Source organism: Triticum dicoccoides, chromosome 5A (genome assembly GCF_002162155.2).
Source record: "Triticum dicoccoides isolate Atlit2015 ecotype Zavitan chromosome 5A, WEW_v2.0, whole genome shotgun sequence".
NCBI lineage: Eukaryota > Viridiplantae > Streptophyta > Magnoliopsida > Poales > Poaceae > Triticum > Triticum dicoccoides.
The window spans coordinates 516,828,227-516,846,114 of NC_041388.1; the positions used below are offsets into that span (position 1 = coordinate 516,828,227).

Below are 17,888 nucleotides of genomic sequence, written 5' to 3' on the forward strand. Positions count from 1 at the left end.
TTCCACCACTTAGCGTCTGCACACGACATGTGCTCGGCAGACTTCAAGCGAAAGCCGACGTGGGTGTAGACCACGACCTACCTAAACACTCAAGTCTCTAGTCCAGGTTTATCGCCTATTCGGGTTCCATCCATGAGGAGATCCGGCCGGAGTTTCGCTCACAGCCCCAAACGATGTGAACAGGGTTCCGTGACACCAAACGGGCGCCCGGTTTACCCGGCCACGTGCCTACCGCATCACAGCCCACCCCTACGGTCAGCGCTGTCCACGGCCTCCAGCATACTACAAACACCAGAAACTACTTGCAACTCCTGGACAGAGGACGAGGGTGAGTAAGAAGTCGAGCGGGGTCATATTTCAGGGCCCAATGTATGGTAGTAGCTGAATCATGGATCACAAACACAGAACTCAGTTCCTAAGGACGGCTTCAATGAGACAACCCACCATGTACTCCTACATGGCCTCTCACCGCTACCTTTACCAAATCGTGTTCACACACTTAGCTCACACACAGTAGGACATGTTCACACGCCTCTGATTCATCCCCGATGAATCAGACCTGACTCAACTCTAAGCAGTAGCAGGCATGACAAACAAACATGAATGAGTAGGCACAACAAGGCTCAAATAACTCCTACTCATGCTAGTGGGTTTCATCTATTTACTGTGGCAATGACAGGTCATGCAGAGGATAAAGGGGTTCAGCTACCGCAGCAAGTAACAGTTGAATCGTTGTTGTCCTAATGCAGTAAAAGAGAGCAGGAGCGAGAGAGTAGGATTGTATCGGAATGAACAAGGGGGTTTTGCTTGCCTGGCACTTCTGAAGATAACATTGAGTCTTCATCAGTGTCAACGATCACATCGTCGGTACAACGTCTACCGAGGGGGAACAACACCGGCAAACACAGAAGAAACACGATCAATGCAATGCACAATATGATGCATGCTATGACATGGCAATATGAATGTGTTTTGGGCTAATGCACCTAGCTATGATTTAAATGAAGTTGGTTTGAATACATGATTCAAACTCCAGCTCCATATATGATTATTTAAGTGCCCTTTATTTGTTTTGTCCAAAACAGAGGACAAACATTGTTCAAACATGCATGAAAATGGTACAGATGGATTCGTTGAATTTTTCTAATAATTTTTCATATATAATTTATTTAATTTGGAGTTATGGTTGAATTTCTATGAATTTTAGAAGTTTATACAATTTTCTGGAATTTCCTGATTATTAATAAAATAAACTAAATTCCAGAAAAGGAATATTGCGTCAGCATGGCGTTGGCATGACGTCAGCAGGTCAACAGGGGCTGGTCCGGTCAAACCTGACCAGTGGGGCCCACTGGTCAGTGACTCAGGTGACTAACAGAGTTAATTAATTCTAACTAATCAAATTAATAGCCACGGGGCCCACTGTCAGTGTCAGCAGGGGTAATTAGTTTAACTAATTCAATTAGTACTAATCCTAATTAACTAACAGAGCAATTAGCACTAATTAAAATCCTACACTAATTCAGTCAAACGCCGGCCCCACATGTCATGGACACAGGGGGGGTCCCGCCGTGGTCAAAGTGGGTCAAACCCACCGGCGACATGACGCCGGCGAGGCCCGAGACGGCGGCGCGAACCGGAAACGCGCTACAGGGCACGGGCGAGGTCGTGCTTGGGCTCGTTGGAGAGCCCTTGCTGGTGCGCATCGAACGGTGGTGGTGGCCGTGCCTGTGGTGGCCGGTACCGACGACGGCGAGCTCGTGGGCGGCGGCCGGAGTTCGGGTGCGGTCGGGTTCGGCGCTGCTGCTCGCAAACGAGGGAGCTGAGGCGCTGGAGGGGCTCTACGGGTCACTGGGGTCATCGGGAGCACTCGGAGGCAACGAGCGCAGGTGGAGGAGCTCGGGAGCACGAAGCTCACCGGCCATGGCGGACGGCGGCCTCGGGTGCTCGTGGGGCGGCGGCTACAGGGCATGCGCGAGAGAGAGAGGTGAGGGGAAAGGAAGAGGGGCTCACGGCGGACTCACAGAGCAGCTCAATGGGCTCGGGGAAGCTTCTGCGACGGAGAATTGATGGCGGCGATCTCCGGTGGCCGACGAGGGGAACGGCGGTGCTTGTGATGTCCAGGGGCTTCCGGCGTCGGACGGCTGAGAGGGACGAGGCGGAGCCCGTGGGCGTGTCGGAGAGGCGAGGCGGTGGCTGTGGCCGCGGCGAACGGCGTCGGTGGCGACGGCCGTGCGTGTGAGAGAGAGACAGAGGAGGGGATGAGGCGAGAGAGAGTGCGAGAGGGAGTCGGGGCAGCGTGGCGTCATCCAGGCACGGGGTCAGGGAGGAGGACGAGCCTCCAGCGCGAAGCAGGAGGTGGCCAGAGCAAGGGGGAGGTGGCGCGCGCGGCGGCGTCGCGGTGTCCCTCCTCTGCCTACTGGCACGAGGAGGAAGGCGACAGGGGGAGGCACCTGGTGGGCTGGGCCGCACCGGTGGGCTGCCAGCACAGGAGCTGGGCCGGTTGCTGGCGCCAGGTGGGGCGCTAGGTGGGCTGCAGGTAGGTGGCCCAGGTAGGCTTCTGCTCTTTTTTTTATATTTCTGTTCTGTTTTCTTTTATTTAATCTTTTGCCACTGTTTTGAATTTAAAATAATCGAAACAATGCCAAAAACTCCTCTGAATATTTTTATTTTGCTAGATGGACTTCTCCAAAAGCTCATAAAATATTTCAGGGGTATTTGAAATTATATTCTAATTATATGAATATAATTCAAATTCAAATAGCTAATGATTTAAATTCAAAGTCCCAAGATTAAGTCCTTAAAAATGTTCAATATTTTGGTTGGGACCAGAACCCTTTCCAAAAATTATCAAACATTTAAGAAGAGCATTTTGGAACAATGAATGAGATTTTAGGGTTTTTGCCCTTCTTTTATTTAGGGTTTTGAGGCTTCCAAATTTCCCCAGTTCAAGTTTTCAGAAATTTAAACATGATGCAAACACTAGGCAGCACCAGAAGCTAGGGATGTGACACAAGGGAAGCAATAAAACTTTTGAACAAAGGATTACAATTATCATAGGAGATGAACTTGGCGATGTCATGTTTGTGGCCAACATAATCTTTCAGATGTGGTGGTGTAACTGGACGTCTAACAGGCTTACGTAGAGCAATAGGAAGATCATGAACAATAGGAAGGTTTGGAATAACAGTAGAGGGTTGAGTACCTTGCTCCAGTGTGTCTTGTATCACTGAATTAGGGGACAGTGACATGGAATCTAGAGACACTGGCGTGATGTGTTGTACCACATGTTCAGTAGATGACATGTCATGTTCGTGCCCCTCTTGAACACTGGAGTTGCTATTGTTCTCACCTGTGTTCATGGTGTTTGTGTTTTCCTCCCCCTGTGTACCTTGCCCATATTGAGGTGTGTCGCCAAGTGAAGGAGCGGGAATGGACCAAATAAGAACATCTCTACCAACAACATTCTCCCCCTCTCGACCAATCCTAGAAATAGGAGTGATAGAGGAAGAAGGATGCCATGCACCAAAGGTAGGGGGATAAAATGACTCATTTTCACGAAAAGTAACAACCATACTCACAAAAAACCGCCGCTCAGCCGGGCACCAGCAGCGATAGCCTTTCTGAGTGGGAGAATACCCAACGAAAATACAACGAACAGCATGAGGATCAAGTTTTCCTACTGAATTTCTGTAATCATGTACAAAACAAACACATCCAAATACTTTTGGTGGCACAATAAAAGGATTCGAACCACTCAGACATTCAATTAGGATTTTTTAATTCAAAATGTGTGAGGGCATACGGTTTATCAAATATGCTGCTGTTTTAACCACCTCGCCCCAAAGAAACTTTGGTGCATGCATTGTAAACATGAGAGAGCGTGCAACCTCCAACAAATGTCTATTTTTCGTTCAGCGACACCATTTTGAGGAGTATCAACACATGTTGCTTGGTGTATAATGCCATTGGAGGATAGAAAAAATCATTATTAACATACTCAGTGCCATTGTCTGAACGAAAAACTTTCACCTTTGCATTATATTGGTTGCAGACCAAAGCGTGGAAATCTTTGAATGCGTTGAAAACATCACATTTTTGTTTCAGTAGGTAAATCCGAGTACATCGACTAAAACCATCAATAAAGGTTACAAACCAACGATCTTCCAAAAGAGAGGTTGTGACGGAAGGATCCCAAACATCTGAGTGAATAATATCAAAGGGAGTTTGACTTCTTTCACTACTAGTAGGATACGTGGCCCTTGTATGCTTAGCAAGTTCACATGCATCACATACAAGCTTATCCTTGTAGTAGGAAGCAAAAAGAGAAGGAAATACACGAGATAAAACATGGAAAGACAAATGACCAAGTCTGCGGCGAAGTAATAGCAACTCATCTGTGGATGAGGTACATGCAGCAAGTGCAAGCGGGGCTGCAACATTGTCGAGGTAGTACAGACCATCACGCTCGGTGCCAGTCCCAAGTACCTTCCCTGTCTTCAGATCCTAGAAGACACAAAAGCAAGGTTCAAACCAAGCTCTACAATTAAGCGACTTCGTAATTGAACTGACAGAGAGAAGATTTACTGGAAAATCTGGAACATGTAAAACTGGGGTTAAATATAAAGAAGGTGTACAACTAATAGTTCCACTCCCCATTATAGGGGCTAAGGATCCATCAGCTATACGGACCCTATCTTTCCCTGACCTAGGAATATAAGAAGAGAACTCCTTAGGGGAACCTGTTATATGGTTAGTAGCTCCAGAATCTATTATCCAAGGAGAATATGTAGATTTAATTGGATGATGCGAGTAGTTCACACCTTGAGATGCATGGTAACTGGACACAGAGCCAGCAGGAACTTCATTAGACACAGCTAAGAGTTTTGATTTAAATTCCTCGAGAGCTTGTGCAGCTGCCATTGATAATTCACTTGTGGATGAAGTGAGATGCACACGATCTTGCTTCTTCCCTAGGGCATCACCAAACTTGAGCCGGCCATTTCGTTGTTGCCACCCAGGTGGATATCCAATTAGGTCAAAACAATTTTTCTTTATGTGGCCAGTTTGCTTGCAGTGATCACATACTACCTTTGGTTTCCTCCTGTACTCAAACTTAGTAGTATTTGCTTGATCATTGTTAGAAGCAACAAAAGATGTAGTATGAGCCTGTGAAGAGAGAGCAGCATGAGTGTCAGCACTTGCATGTGGGGTCATGATTTGGTTTGATAACCGAGTCTCCTCTTCGAGAACACTAGATACTGCTTCATCAAGGGTGGGCCAATCCGGAGCTGAATAGATCATTTGTCTTTGAAGATCAAACTCTTTGTTTAGCCCTTCCAAAAAGGTTTGAACAAGAATGGGCTGAAACCATTCACGAAGAAGAGCTAAGTCTTTCGGATCATTAGACTTGAAAGGATGAAAGAACTCAGGGTCTCTGTATAACCTTTTCAGCTCACCGGCATAATCTGTTATAGACCTCTCTCCTTGTTTAAGATTTCTCATCTCATGGAGCACCCTTGTCACTTGCATCTTGTTTGTTTTGCCAGAGAGTTACTGCCCAATTTATTGTAGTTTGTAGGTTCTCAACCTGCTCACAAACTGAAGGCTCCATTGACCCCAACAACCACACCATAACACGCTGCTCATTCTGTTCCCATTGCTCCAACTCCAATTTATCATATGGTTTCATAGAAGTGTCATCAAAAAAATGTGTGAGGCCATGAGATCCTAGAACGAGAGTAGCATGTCGTGACCAACTGAAATAATTTCCAGGTCCAGAAAGCCTAATCGGGTTAGGCTCCAAAGTGATGGTTCCTTTAGATTTTTGCTGGAATTGCTCAACAAGCTGGGCAAATAACTTTTGCATACTCTCACATAATCTGTCTACACTGGCATCTCCCATCTTGTCTTTATTTTTATCTCCCATACAATCAGGTCACAGCCAGATCACTACTTCACCAAACACTCAGGTTCTAGAAAAAACACAACACACTTATACTGACAGCAAAACAGAGGATGAACTGTACTTGTAGTGCACACCTGAGCCAAATCGCATGGAACAACCTAACCTTGCATCAATCGGACATCCAGCTAGCTAGCTTACTTCTTGGATAGAGACAACTCTATGAAGACACAACAGCACCAAGCAATTTTTTCAGCGACAGCACAGACGCACCGGTCGGCGAATGCGACGGGATACAGCAGACTTGCGGTCGCGGTGGAGCTTGCCACAACCTCCAGAAGAAAACTAAGGTGACGAAGATGCAGTGATGCAAGGATGACGACGACGACGCTCTACGGCACCTCGGAGACGGCGACGATGGTGCTCTACGGCACCTTGCAGACAACGCCGGCGGTGACGACACAAGTGGCGCTAGCTCCACCCGCGAATCACAGCAACACCACGCCGTGCTTGACCAAACCGCATCGAGATCACGCGGGATCAACCCACTCTGATGCCATGTTGAGATTTGGAGATATTAGGATTTGAGTTCTAGGGATTTGACAAGAAGAACATGGGGAAAAACTCTGGGGCTTTCTCCTCTGTTCAAGCAGCCTCTCTTCTCTTAATATTGTGATTCTTACACTCTAGTCCTCTATGAATTACATATTTACTTAGTTACATATAGCCCAACAGAGAGAAGTCTGTTGGCTAACATGTTGGTATCCTCCAATATCTCACATAGTCAAACATTGTAAACATAGAAATATACTAGCACTACCATGTAATAATATGGTGGATAATAACTAAGCACAAATATTGGTTGCTAGCAAGGTAGCTAGCCCATTGACATGCACCCAACTACCAAATGAAATCAGTCCAAGGTATATATAGATGCTTTCGCCCATGCAACAACAAATGCATGGTACACACATATAAGCATGGGTACGTAGGAACTCAAGATGCATATGGGCATGATGAAGTCTAAACTACATGAGCACATCACACAATTTTTCACCAACAAAGCCGGCGTGATCATTTCTGAGAAATTAGTCATCACAACTTTGCAGCATGCATATCACCGTCTCTTATTTTCCCTTTGCTTTCTCAAGTACCACTCAAAGTTGCATTACTTTCATTTCATCCATGATCGAGCACATAGGCAATTATAATTGGGTGGATACAAATTGATTTCATTTATGAACACTGTCAACCAACTTTTCATTAGGGGTTGATATATGCACTTCAGTCTAGCAATGAGACAAAACTATAAAATAGCAATTCAAATAGTACTTAGTGCATGCAATATGTAGGGCTGGAGAAAAAATATCGCATAAAATGCCTGATGTAGGACGAGAGGAAGATTGGAGCAAGGCACCTACGGTGTTGCTGTTGTATTGGTCAACAATATATAGGGTTACAACAGCACGGGGTGTGTGGTGTACATGTGTGACATGCGCCATGGAGTGGGGATCGTGCACTAGCGCACGTACTGGTCAGCTTACGTGGGAGATTGAGGGAGTTCCGTCTGACACCCCGCCGCAGCTGAAGCGTCCGGAGGGCGGATGCACAAGCTAGAACGGAACTCCTGAAATGCCGGAGTGGGCAACCCCTTCGTCATGACGTCTGCGAATTGTTGCATCGTCAGGACATGGAGGACTCGGAGCTGACCCAGGGGGACCTTCTCGCATACAAAGTGTATGTCAAGCTCAATATGCTTCATATGTCGATGATGCACCGGGTTAGCTGACATGTAGACGGACGAGATGTTGTCGCAGTACCAGACGCAGGGGTTTCTCCATGCAATGCCAAACAACTAGCTCTAACACAAACCAATCACTTTGCTGAATCGTGGTCATGTTCTAGCGTCTGCACGTATCGTGAAGTTGACAATATATAATACTATAGGTACAATTTCAAAGGGTTAGCTCACCCACATCTTCTCCCATGGTTCCAACGTCTGTCGGACGAACATTACCAATGGCCCACGCTAAGTGGCACAGGAACATTCTGCCTTTCTGAGGCCCCGGTGGTATCCTCACGAACCGGATCAAGAGAATGTGTGAGGATTGATAAACCCGGGAGGAGAGATCGGAGAAGAGAGATGAGAGGTACATAGAGGTTCAGTTACAGGACATATATAATACCCCAGCCATGCACACCCGGCCCTCGGTACATGCAGGGCGAGTGATACATCATCCAACTTATCCCAACCTGTAACTCGGCTCATCTCCTTGAGGGGTCCTTGCTTTGCCAGCTCATCACCATAAGTCCTCTTCTCGCTTGCTCACCACCACTAACACTATCACGGCAGCGACCCCAAAACAATGGATCCAACGCCTTGATCAGGCTACATGATTGCCGCCTATGAGAATTGGCACCATCATGTTCTTTCTTGCCCTTGCTTTCTCAAGGATGTACTTAGAGCACGGGATGTTGTGAACTCATTAGGTGGTTCCCTTTCCTGAACACAACAATGCTCCTATAGATTCAGGTCACCTCTCGCGTGCTGCATCACAGAGGCAGGCGTAGTGACACCGTGTGTTGGTTGTGTCTATGTGAGAGAAGCCTGCTGGTTAACATCTTGGTATCCTCCAATATCTCACATAATCAAACATTGTAAACATACTAGTACTACCATGATAATAACATGGTGGAGAATAACTAGCTAAGCACAACTATTGGTTGCTAGCACTAGTGTTTAGAACACTCTTATATTATGGGACGGAGAGAGTAGATAGCTAGATCATTGACATGCACTCAGATGGCAAATTAAAGAAATCAGTCCAAGGTATATATAGATGCTTTCGTCCATGCAACACACAGATAAGCATGAGTACGTAGGAAGTCAAGATGCATATGGGCATGATAAAGTCTAAACTGCGTGAGCACATCACACAATTGTTCTCCACCGAAGCTAACATGGTCATATCTTAGAAATTAGTCACCACAACTTCGCAGCATGCATATCAACGTATCTTGTTTTCCCTTTGCTTTCTCTAGTACCATCAAAGTTGCATTGGTTTAATTTGATCATGGTCGAGCACATAGGCAATTATAATTGGGTGCATACAAATTGATTTCATTTATGAACACTATCAACCAATTTTTTATTAGGGGTTGATATAGGCACTTCAGTAGGCAAAATTGTAAAATAGCAAGTCAATTAGTACTTAGTACATGCAATATGTAGGGCTGGAGAAAAAATATCGCATAAAATGCCTGAGATGTATCGATATGCATGTGTTGCTTGCATGGTTATGGTAGTATAATAATATAGTATAGTCGATATGAGGAAATAGAGATAAGTAGAAGCATTCATGAACTGGTTATCATTGTTGAACCAAATTCATGGTGACCGAAAGCGGCCGAGATACATATCAAGTAGAGGGTAAACATAGCTTTAGGCGAGAAGAATAAGCATATCAATGCTAATGCGTGGCGTGTATGAGCAACTATATAATCCAAAGCAAGGATCATGGTATTATGGCAGAAATAATATTAGTTAGAAGAGAGACGAACTATGTCTAATATGTAATAATATGTTTAGTTGTGCTAAAGAATACAACTTTACACAAAGACCATGGACACAACTAGAAATATGTTATGACAGGAGTGATGTGAACAGAGTGATTTAGCGAATTTCGGTGAGTATTCACTTATAAGTACAGTGTGTTATATATGCGGATGATAGCAGATATTAGATTAAGATGAGCCTGTATGTAAGAAATTTGATCCATGACATGGCACTAATTGAAAAAAGTAACTGCAATACCATTAATGATGAAGTTGGTTTTCCATTTATTTATTTAGTTTTTTAGTGAAATTGAAATTATTGCCTAAAGGGTGAATAAAATTAAAGAAACAACTTTGCTGACCATGTTATATTTTTATCTAGGCGGAAGAGTCATCTCCATATTTATCTAGTTTTATATAGGTTTCGGTATATTGAAATATAACATAGGTGGAGCGAAAAACATGACGTTTAGATGTAATGCTTGGTTCAAAATTTTGTAGAAAATACTTTAAAATCGTTGTGTTGATGTGTTCCTCCTCTAAGGTCTGACAAATTATATATCGACAATGAATCAAGTGCATAGATTGAGAAGATCGTGTGCACTTAAACATTTCTAACATGGGCGGTTAGTACATATAAAACTATTAGATTAGTGAATTGAAATTAGTATGTTTTTATTTTCACAAATTATTTTATATACTTCTAATTTTCATAATAAAAATATAAAGGAACAATTATCAAAGTTACACGTGAAAGACTGACTCAAGATCTAAGATAACATGTATAATAGTATGGATCAAATCTAGCCGCACAACACCATCACTCATGCTGCTGGTGCAACCCATGGTGTGTGACGATCGATGAATGGGAAGGCGTAAGCCATTCATCATCGTTGAGTGCCTTATTGTCTGTGTCTCGGGTGAGCCTCATCAAGCTCGACTCTTTGATTTTCCGGTACACCTCAAGGAATACCTAAAGCCGGTTCGGATTCCTGTGAGGTCTGACAGTGGTGCGCACATAATCATACTCGTAGTCCATATGTGCAATCCTCTCATCCTTGATGGTCATGTTATGGAGGATCACACTGACCATCATGATATTTCCCAAGGTCTTATCCCCATAAGCAAGCAGATCCTCAAATAATTGCAAACCGAGTTTGCAGCACGCCAAATGCTCTTTCAGTGTCCTTCCTGCTTCTTGAGAGTGGCATCTCTTCTTACCTTGGGTGTTCATAATTGTCTTTACAAATGTTTTACCAAGAAGGATATATGTCATTAGCTAGATAGTAGCCCGCTGCGCTAGCATCAACACAATCTTCTCCTAATCGTTATCTTCGAGGAAATCAACATTGAAATCATCTGAGGATGAATAATCATAAAAAGAACTCCTCTCCCATCGAGCTAATCGACCTCATCTATACAAATTGTGAATCATATGTCATCTACACCACTCTACATAAATCTAGCAACCAAATATGCACAAATTCAAACCAAATGTACCTTAAAGCAACCTCGTCGCCACTCAATAGGCAAGGGGAAGTTAGAAGACATCCATCAACCCGTCGAGGAGGGGGGGGACATGGGCCGCGTGGGGCAGGAAAGATGTCTGGAGCTCGGCACCTAGAGGAAGGAAGACACAAATGAGAAGGAACTAGACGTCGTGGAAGGAGGAATTACCGACAAAGGGCGGTTGATGCATGGCAACAGTGTCTAGCATGTCGGGGAAAGGAGGAACGGCGTCGGAGGCATGTCCATAGCAAAGCTTGCATGGCACAACACGGTGGGTGTCGGATGGGAGCTCCTAACATGCGGCAGCGAGGTGCAGCGACATCGAGAACAAGGACTGAATCAAAATACAAAGACTAAAGGCATGCTTATTATGTGCCCGTTACAAAATTCCGGGACGAGAGATATAAGACATCTGCTAGATTGGGATTTTAACCAGATTTATTTATAATACTCCTTCAGTTCCCTTATACAAGGCCACTTTGGTTTCCGTGTCAAACTTTGACTTATAATTTTAGTCGACAAAATATGAATTATATGTCATAAAAAATATATCGTCAGAAAGTTCTATGAAATGTGCATCCAATGACGTACTTTTTTGTGACATAAGACTCACCTTTTTTGGTGGTGGAATTAATGATCAAAGTGAGATATAAAAATATGAAATGGCCTTATTTAGGGAGTGGAGGGAGTAGCTGTTTTGTAAAAGGATATGTGATTTAGGTAATATGCTAGAGTTGCTCCAGGTAGAACAGTGTCTAATAAATCCATCCCTCTGGTTGACAGTAAACCAGGCGATTTCGTCACTCAATTATTAACATGGGTCCGGAAATTGGGTTTCAGTCGGTGGAAGGCGTTTTCACCTTTTATATATGACGCGTCAACAGTACTAGTAATATTATATAACAATATAAAAGCCATTCAGATTGACACAAGCTTCAAAAAGGAAAGACTCATCACACTTGTCCTTATGCTTTCTCTTCCGGTTATGCATCGCATTCAGCAAGCAGGATTGATGACCGAGCACCGATCTCCAATGTGTGACGTCAAATCCATGTCTGATATTTATGCCATCAAGGAGAAGATTACTGCTCTAACCTTTACAGTCGGATGATCCACTGTCATTGTGATCTACTCCCTCCGTTCCTAAATACTCCCTCCGTTCCAAAATAAATGACCCAATTTTATACTAACTTTGTACAAAGTTGGATCATCTATTTTGAAACGGAGAGAGTATAAGTCTTTTTAGAGATTTCACTATAGATTACATTCAGAGCAAAATGAATGAATTTACACTCTAAAGTATGTCTATATACATCCGTATGTAGTCCGTGGTGGAATCTTTTAAAAGACTTATATTTTGGAACGGAGGGAGTACAAATCGGCACATTGTCCATCTTTTAAAAGACTTATATTTTGGAACGGAGGGAGTACAAATCGGCACATTGTCCAAATGTTCTCCAGCGTAAAATCTATCACCAGATGACGAAAACAATGATAACCGGCAAGACAATGAGGAAACAAGAACTGAAGAACACTATCAAACAGCTAACTAGCTTTTTCTCTCCCAGGATAGAGGATTACACTGACACATTTTATTTGTAGTCGACAAAAGAATCACCAGCTGCTATCAGATTAACAAGCACTCTGCGCAAGCTACATACAATGCTAGACAAATTTTCACCAAAGCATTTTTGGAACATCGAGCTATACACATTTCCTTCCCTGCGTTCCTTCTGTTGTGGTCTTGCCGGGTTCTTTGTCCACTTCTCCTTTTCGAAGAGATGGTTGGGTCATCATTTTATGATAATTTCTTTTGTGGTTAGTCAAAAATTATCCTTCGCCCGTCGGATAACTTCAAGAACACGTGCATCATCGAAATGATCTGGAATGGACAGCCTTTTCTTTATCTCTGGACTTGAGGTCCTCAAGAAAGGATTGCACTGCTTCTCTCTCGCAATTGTTGTTGGCACCTGGAGAAGAACATGAAGCACAGAAATTTTAGAAAGTTAAGCATTGTTGAACAAACCCATTCCTGTGATGAATTGTACACCATGCAATCTGAAACTGTGATTTATACCACATCGTGCTTATTATTTATGTCAATAAGCATCTAAATTGTGAGAGATACAAAATGACCTAATGTTTGAACTGCGTGCCTTGTATTCAGATCGTATTCTCTTGGACATCAACAGAAAGAGGAGAACAATTAGCTGGGAAAGTGCAAAAAACAATAAAACAATTTTATTTTCTTTATAAAGCAGACACCAAAATATCCCAGTTTTTTTCCTAGCCCAAGAAAGACATCGGAGCGGCCAAGAGGTTAAGTAAGCATGACTGTTCCCAACTTCTCATGGAAGCAAGGACAGATGCACATGCACCAACTGCCAAACAGAGAGTTGCTCCCTAAATCTCCATGTTTATTCAATTCACCAAACATGTCGCCATCTCTCATTCTAAAACTAAACTAACAAATTCATGAATAAGCAGCAGAAGAATACGGAAGTAGAAGAAATAGCAAATGCACAAACTGATGTGTATTGAAAGTTAGGAATGCATATGGCTTTAGAAACTATGTTACCGTTGGTGTATTCTTATTGCGCAGATCAGCTGTACTTGCAGCGTATTCCTGAAGTTCTTCATTTCCTGGTTCTATGCTCAAGGCAAACCTTGAATTGCTCTGTGAAGAGGTACATTCAGAATTAAATAACAAGCTGGTGCAAGAAATTGCTAGATTTGAAAGGAAATATCATTCACCAGAGTATACTCATGTCCACAGTACACCCTTGTCACATCTGGAAGAGCTACAATTTTTTGGAGTGAAGAGTGCATCTGCAGGAAGGTCAGAAAAAAAGGTGATATACATGGGTCTCAATGATGCATATAATGAACTCCATTAGGTACACTTCTATGAAAACAAAAATGGAGCAAGCCACTTGCAAACAAAAAAACTACCACAAGCCCGCAACCATTCACCTTTTTAGCAATAACTGATTCCAATGCAAGGCGTGAGCAGTTAGATTTGATTTAACTATTCCTTGTTTGTTCAAATAAATGGAAGTGCAACAATATTCAGTGTAGCAAACTCGCACATGCTATTACTCCCTCCGTTTTTATTTACTCTGCATATTAGGTTTGACTAAAGTCAAACTTTGTAAAGTTTGACCAAGATTATAGAAAAAAATATAAACATTTAAAATAAGAAATCTATATGATGTGAAAATACATTCAATAATGAATCTAATGGTATTGATTTGTTATTGTATATGTTAATATTTTTGTTTATAAGCTTTGTCAAAGTTTACAAAGCTTGACTTTGACCAAAGCTAATACGCGGACTAAATAAAAACGGAGGGAGTACTATTCATAGATCTTTTTAAACCTCTTTCATTAGTCATGGTTCTAGAAGTTCAGTTTATATTCAAAATTCTGAATCTCTAACCAGATGCTTATTGGTCTCAATTAGGAGTTCTTTAGCCGTAAGTTCCTTTTATTCGAAAGCAAAAAAACACTGGCAAGGAAGCAGCTTTATTACAGACATCTAGGGAAATCAGAAAGCACATGGAAGTAGAAGAAACTCAAAGAGCATAACATATGAGCATTTGAACGATTACAGAGTATACATCATACATGTATACAAAGATATCTGACCTGTTCTGGAGTCCCCTCAAAAAGCTTTCCACATGATAGACTAAACAAGGTATCACCTGTAAATATTGCTCCAGATCCAGGGAAATAAAAGCTCACATGACCTGATAGAAATACAAGGGGAATGGATGAATTTCTTGAAAACTATGTCACATCAGAAAATTATTCTGTAAACGAACATAATATGCATGTCCAGGAAAACAACAGAACACATGTCATAACAACTATGAAAAACTTTAATAGCTCCAAATATGCTCCATAAAGGGCAGCATCACTACTTCTGGACTCTGATAAAACATCAACCAAGTAAAACGGTAGATGATATTACATGAGCACGAGAGAAGGTAAGGAAAGAAATTTAGAATGTCATGAGAAAATTTAAATTTTAAGTGGTACTCCTAGTTTTTTCAAGTGGTACTCCTAGTGGCGACATCATCAGATGACCCCAGATGCATATGAACTTGGGCCAATAAATCACATTTCTAAGTTTCAATAACAAAAAATAAAAGATATATGTAATGTTGAATGATACTTGAAACTGCAAATTTTAAATCACCAATATTACTGTTTACAGCAGAAAAAAGAAACTGTGTACTGTCAGGGCTGCTATTTTGGACCTTCCTGTCTTATTTCTCTTGCTCAGCACACAAGTGGTAGTCTTTGGCACGAAATTGGCAGGTTCACATTTCATCCCACAAGGCGCATATATGAGTTCTCCAGAATTTTCTGAGAACTTTTTATTGCAATTTTTGAAAGAAAAAAAATAACCAAGTGCAAGTGGACCAGGGTGTAAACAATCTTCACTAGCCACCTGTAAAGCTAACCCAATACAACACAATGAAATTTGCAGTTACACACCTGATGTATGACCAGGAGTTTCCATCACAAGAACTTGATGACCCGCAAACATCCATGTGTCACCCTCGCTTAGAGTTATGTCAATGCCAGGAATTCGATCTTTATCCTTCTCAGAACCAATTACCTAGTATAAATATTAATGTTAGAGAAGAAAAACAGAAGATATCATTATTCCTCTCTTGATCTATGATGTTTGCGGTGACAGGGGCATCCAGCGGACACATAATGGCAAGCTAGAAAATAAACTTGTGCCAATCAGTTCCATCTATTAATCTAAAGAATCATCATATATTATAGTATTTACTACTTTAAGAACAATTTATACTCAAGGTCAATGACAAGCCATTTCAAGAACTGAACTTCTGGCTTCATTGTAAAATTCAACCCTGGCTGCCTAAATTTGACATATATATTGTTGCTAGGAATGCCAATAATATCTGGTACAGCAAAATGTTGATGAAACAATATCTGATTCCGCTTCATTTTATATCATAAGAGTACACATTTTGATGGCTTCACACAGTCTCTAAACAATAAAAAGGATGACAGAAACAACAAAGGAGGCAGTCAACTGTATACCTTTGCACCATATTTTGCCTTCAGTTCCAAGTTGCCACCAGTATGATCATAGTGATGATGGGTGTTCAATATGTAGGTCAAGTTCTGGTTTCTCTTTTCCAATGCGTTTATGATAGGCACCGCCTCAGAAGGGTCTACAACTCCAACTGTTCCAGTATCCACATCATGCAAGATGTATGCATAGTTATCTTGAAGACAGGGAACCTACACAGGATGCAGATCATAGTTAAGAAACAACAGAATGAAATTCAAGAGTATGAATAACAAGCAAAAAACATCCACAGAAAATAGGATACATAAAATGCAATGACATCAGACTTTTTTTGTTCAGTAAGACAGCAATCTACAATCTACTTGTTTGTGACGAACAATAAAATGTGTAAGTCACGCACTCATGGTCTCATGCTATTCCCTCTTAAAAGGAAAAAAGCATGTATGTATGAAGAATTGTTATGTCTTGGAGAAATACAAGTAATGCTGTTCAGATATTACCATAAAGATCCGGTGTCTGAAAGAAACTGCAAACATGAAGGGTCAAGAACAAACTAAAGAGAAGTGCACACCATCTGGCCCACCATAGTACACTCGATAAGGTTTGGCAACAAAGATGCAGTCTAACGTGGCGAAGATATATCGTGGTAGTTAGGTAAAGGGGTACAGAGCAACAAGATAGTAAAATGAAGCAGAATAAAGCAATAAGTGATGGAGTGGAAGAAGAATATGGGGAAGCTTTTTTCAGAGACATGAACCATTTCCTATTGAGAATGGACCATAATTTCTCTCCGAAAGCAATGCTGCTAGCAACAGCACGTGGTTGTGAGAAACTCATCAGAAATGGTTATGACTAGTCCCCCTCAATAAACAACTTTTGACTGTTTGAATTGCCTCCTAAAGCAAACCAAACCAGCCCAACTTATATTTCACTGCTGTATGCGCCCAAGTCAATGCAGCGAACACAAGTTACATTTACAGGCAAACATCTACAGCAGTTGCACTAAGTTTCAGTAGCAGTTGACTGAAATGGGATGTAGGGATTGAACTAAACCCTCTCAAAGAGTTCCAGTGCACTCACGAGCTCGATTTGCAGCGACGAGGAGACGCTGGTCATGTTGCAGAGGTACCGCGCGGCGCCGAACATCCGGCCCACCCCGTGGATGGTCCTCAGGGGCATGACCAGCAGCGTGCCGATCCCGTACATGAGCGGCTTCCCGAGCCATTTCCTGCTCACCCTCGGTATCAACGACGGCTGCCCCCTAATCTGCAAAAACAACACATCCAGCAGTTTTCTCAGACCTGGCAATCCGCAGCAGAGAACCAAATCACACAAAATCGGCCAGCCAGATCGCCCACACCAACCCCCCGCCGCGCGGCGCCTATCATACAGCACATGCCCGCATAATAAATAAATTAAACCAACGAAATTAGGTAGAAACAGGGGAACCACGGGACAGTCTCGGCGATAACGAGGGAACCGAGGGGCCGGATCGCAAAAGCGCCACGAGTCCCGCTCCTCCTCCGTTCGTTAACGCCGAGGCGGTTGTTGCAGCGTGCCGCGGCGATCGAGCGCGTCCCCGGCGGACGTGCGCGAGCCCCCGGCCCAGATCCAGGCCGACACAGAGAACCCCCGCAGAAATCGAAGGTTGAGGGGAGAGGGGGAGGAAGGCCGTACCGCGGGGGCGGAGGAGGAGCAGCGCGGGAGGGAGGAGACGACGAGCGAGCAGGCCTTGGAGAACATCCGCATTCCTGCCCCTCCTGCCTCCGCCGCCGCTCTCGTCGCGTCGCGTCGCCGCCCGCCGACGAGGTAGGGGGGTGGGGGGAACGGAGAAGGCAATGGGGA

At 43.0% G+C, this 17,888-nt stretch overlaps 1 protein-coding gene across 1 annotated transcript; it reads right to left on the reverse strand.

Annotated features, from left to right (window-relative positions):
* Positions 1–12,476: 12,476 nt before the first annotated feature.
* Positions 12,477–17,882, reverse strand: LOC119302476 (probable hydroxyacylglutathione hydrolase 2, chloroplastic). The gene is made up of 8 exons (XM_037579512.1): positions 17,721–17,882; positions 17,124–17,309; positions 16,052–16,255; positions 15,473–15,596; positions 14,618–14,718; positions 13,724–13,798; positions 13,548–13,646; positions 12,477–12,939 (listed from the first exon to the last, which is right to left on the reverse strand). Exons 1-8 carry the CDS (start codon positions 17,790–17,792, stop codon positions 12,793–12,795), a joined length of 1,008 nt encoding a protein of 335 aa, XP_037435409.1. The 5' UTR covers positions 17,793–17,882; the 3' UTR covers positions 12,477–12,792.
* Positions 17,883–17,888: the final 6 nt, after the last annotated feature.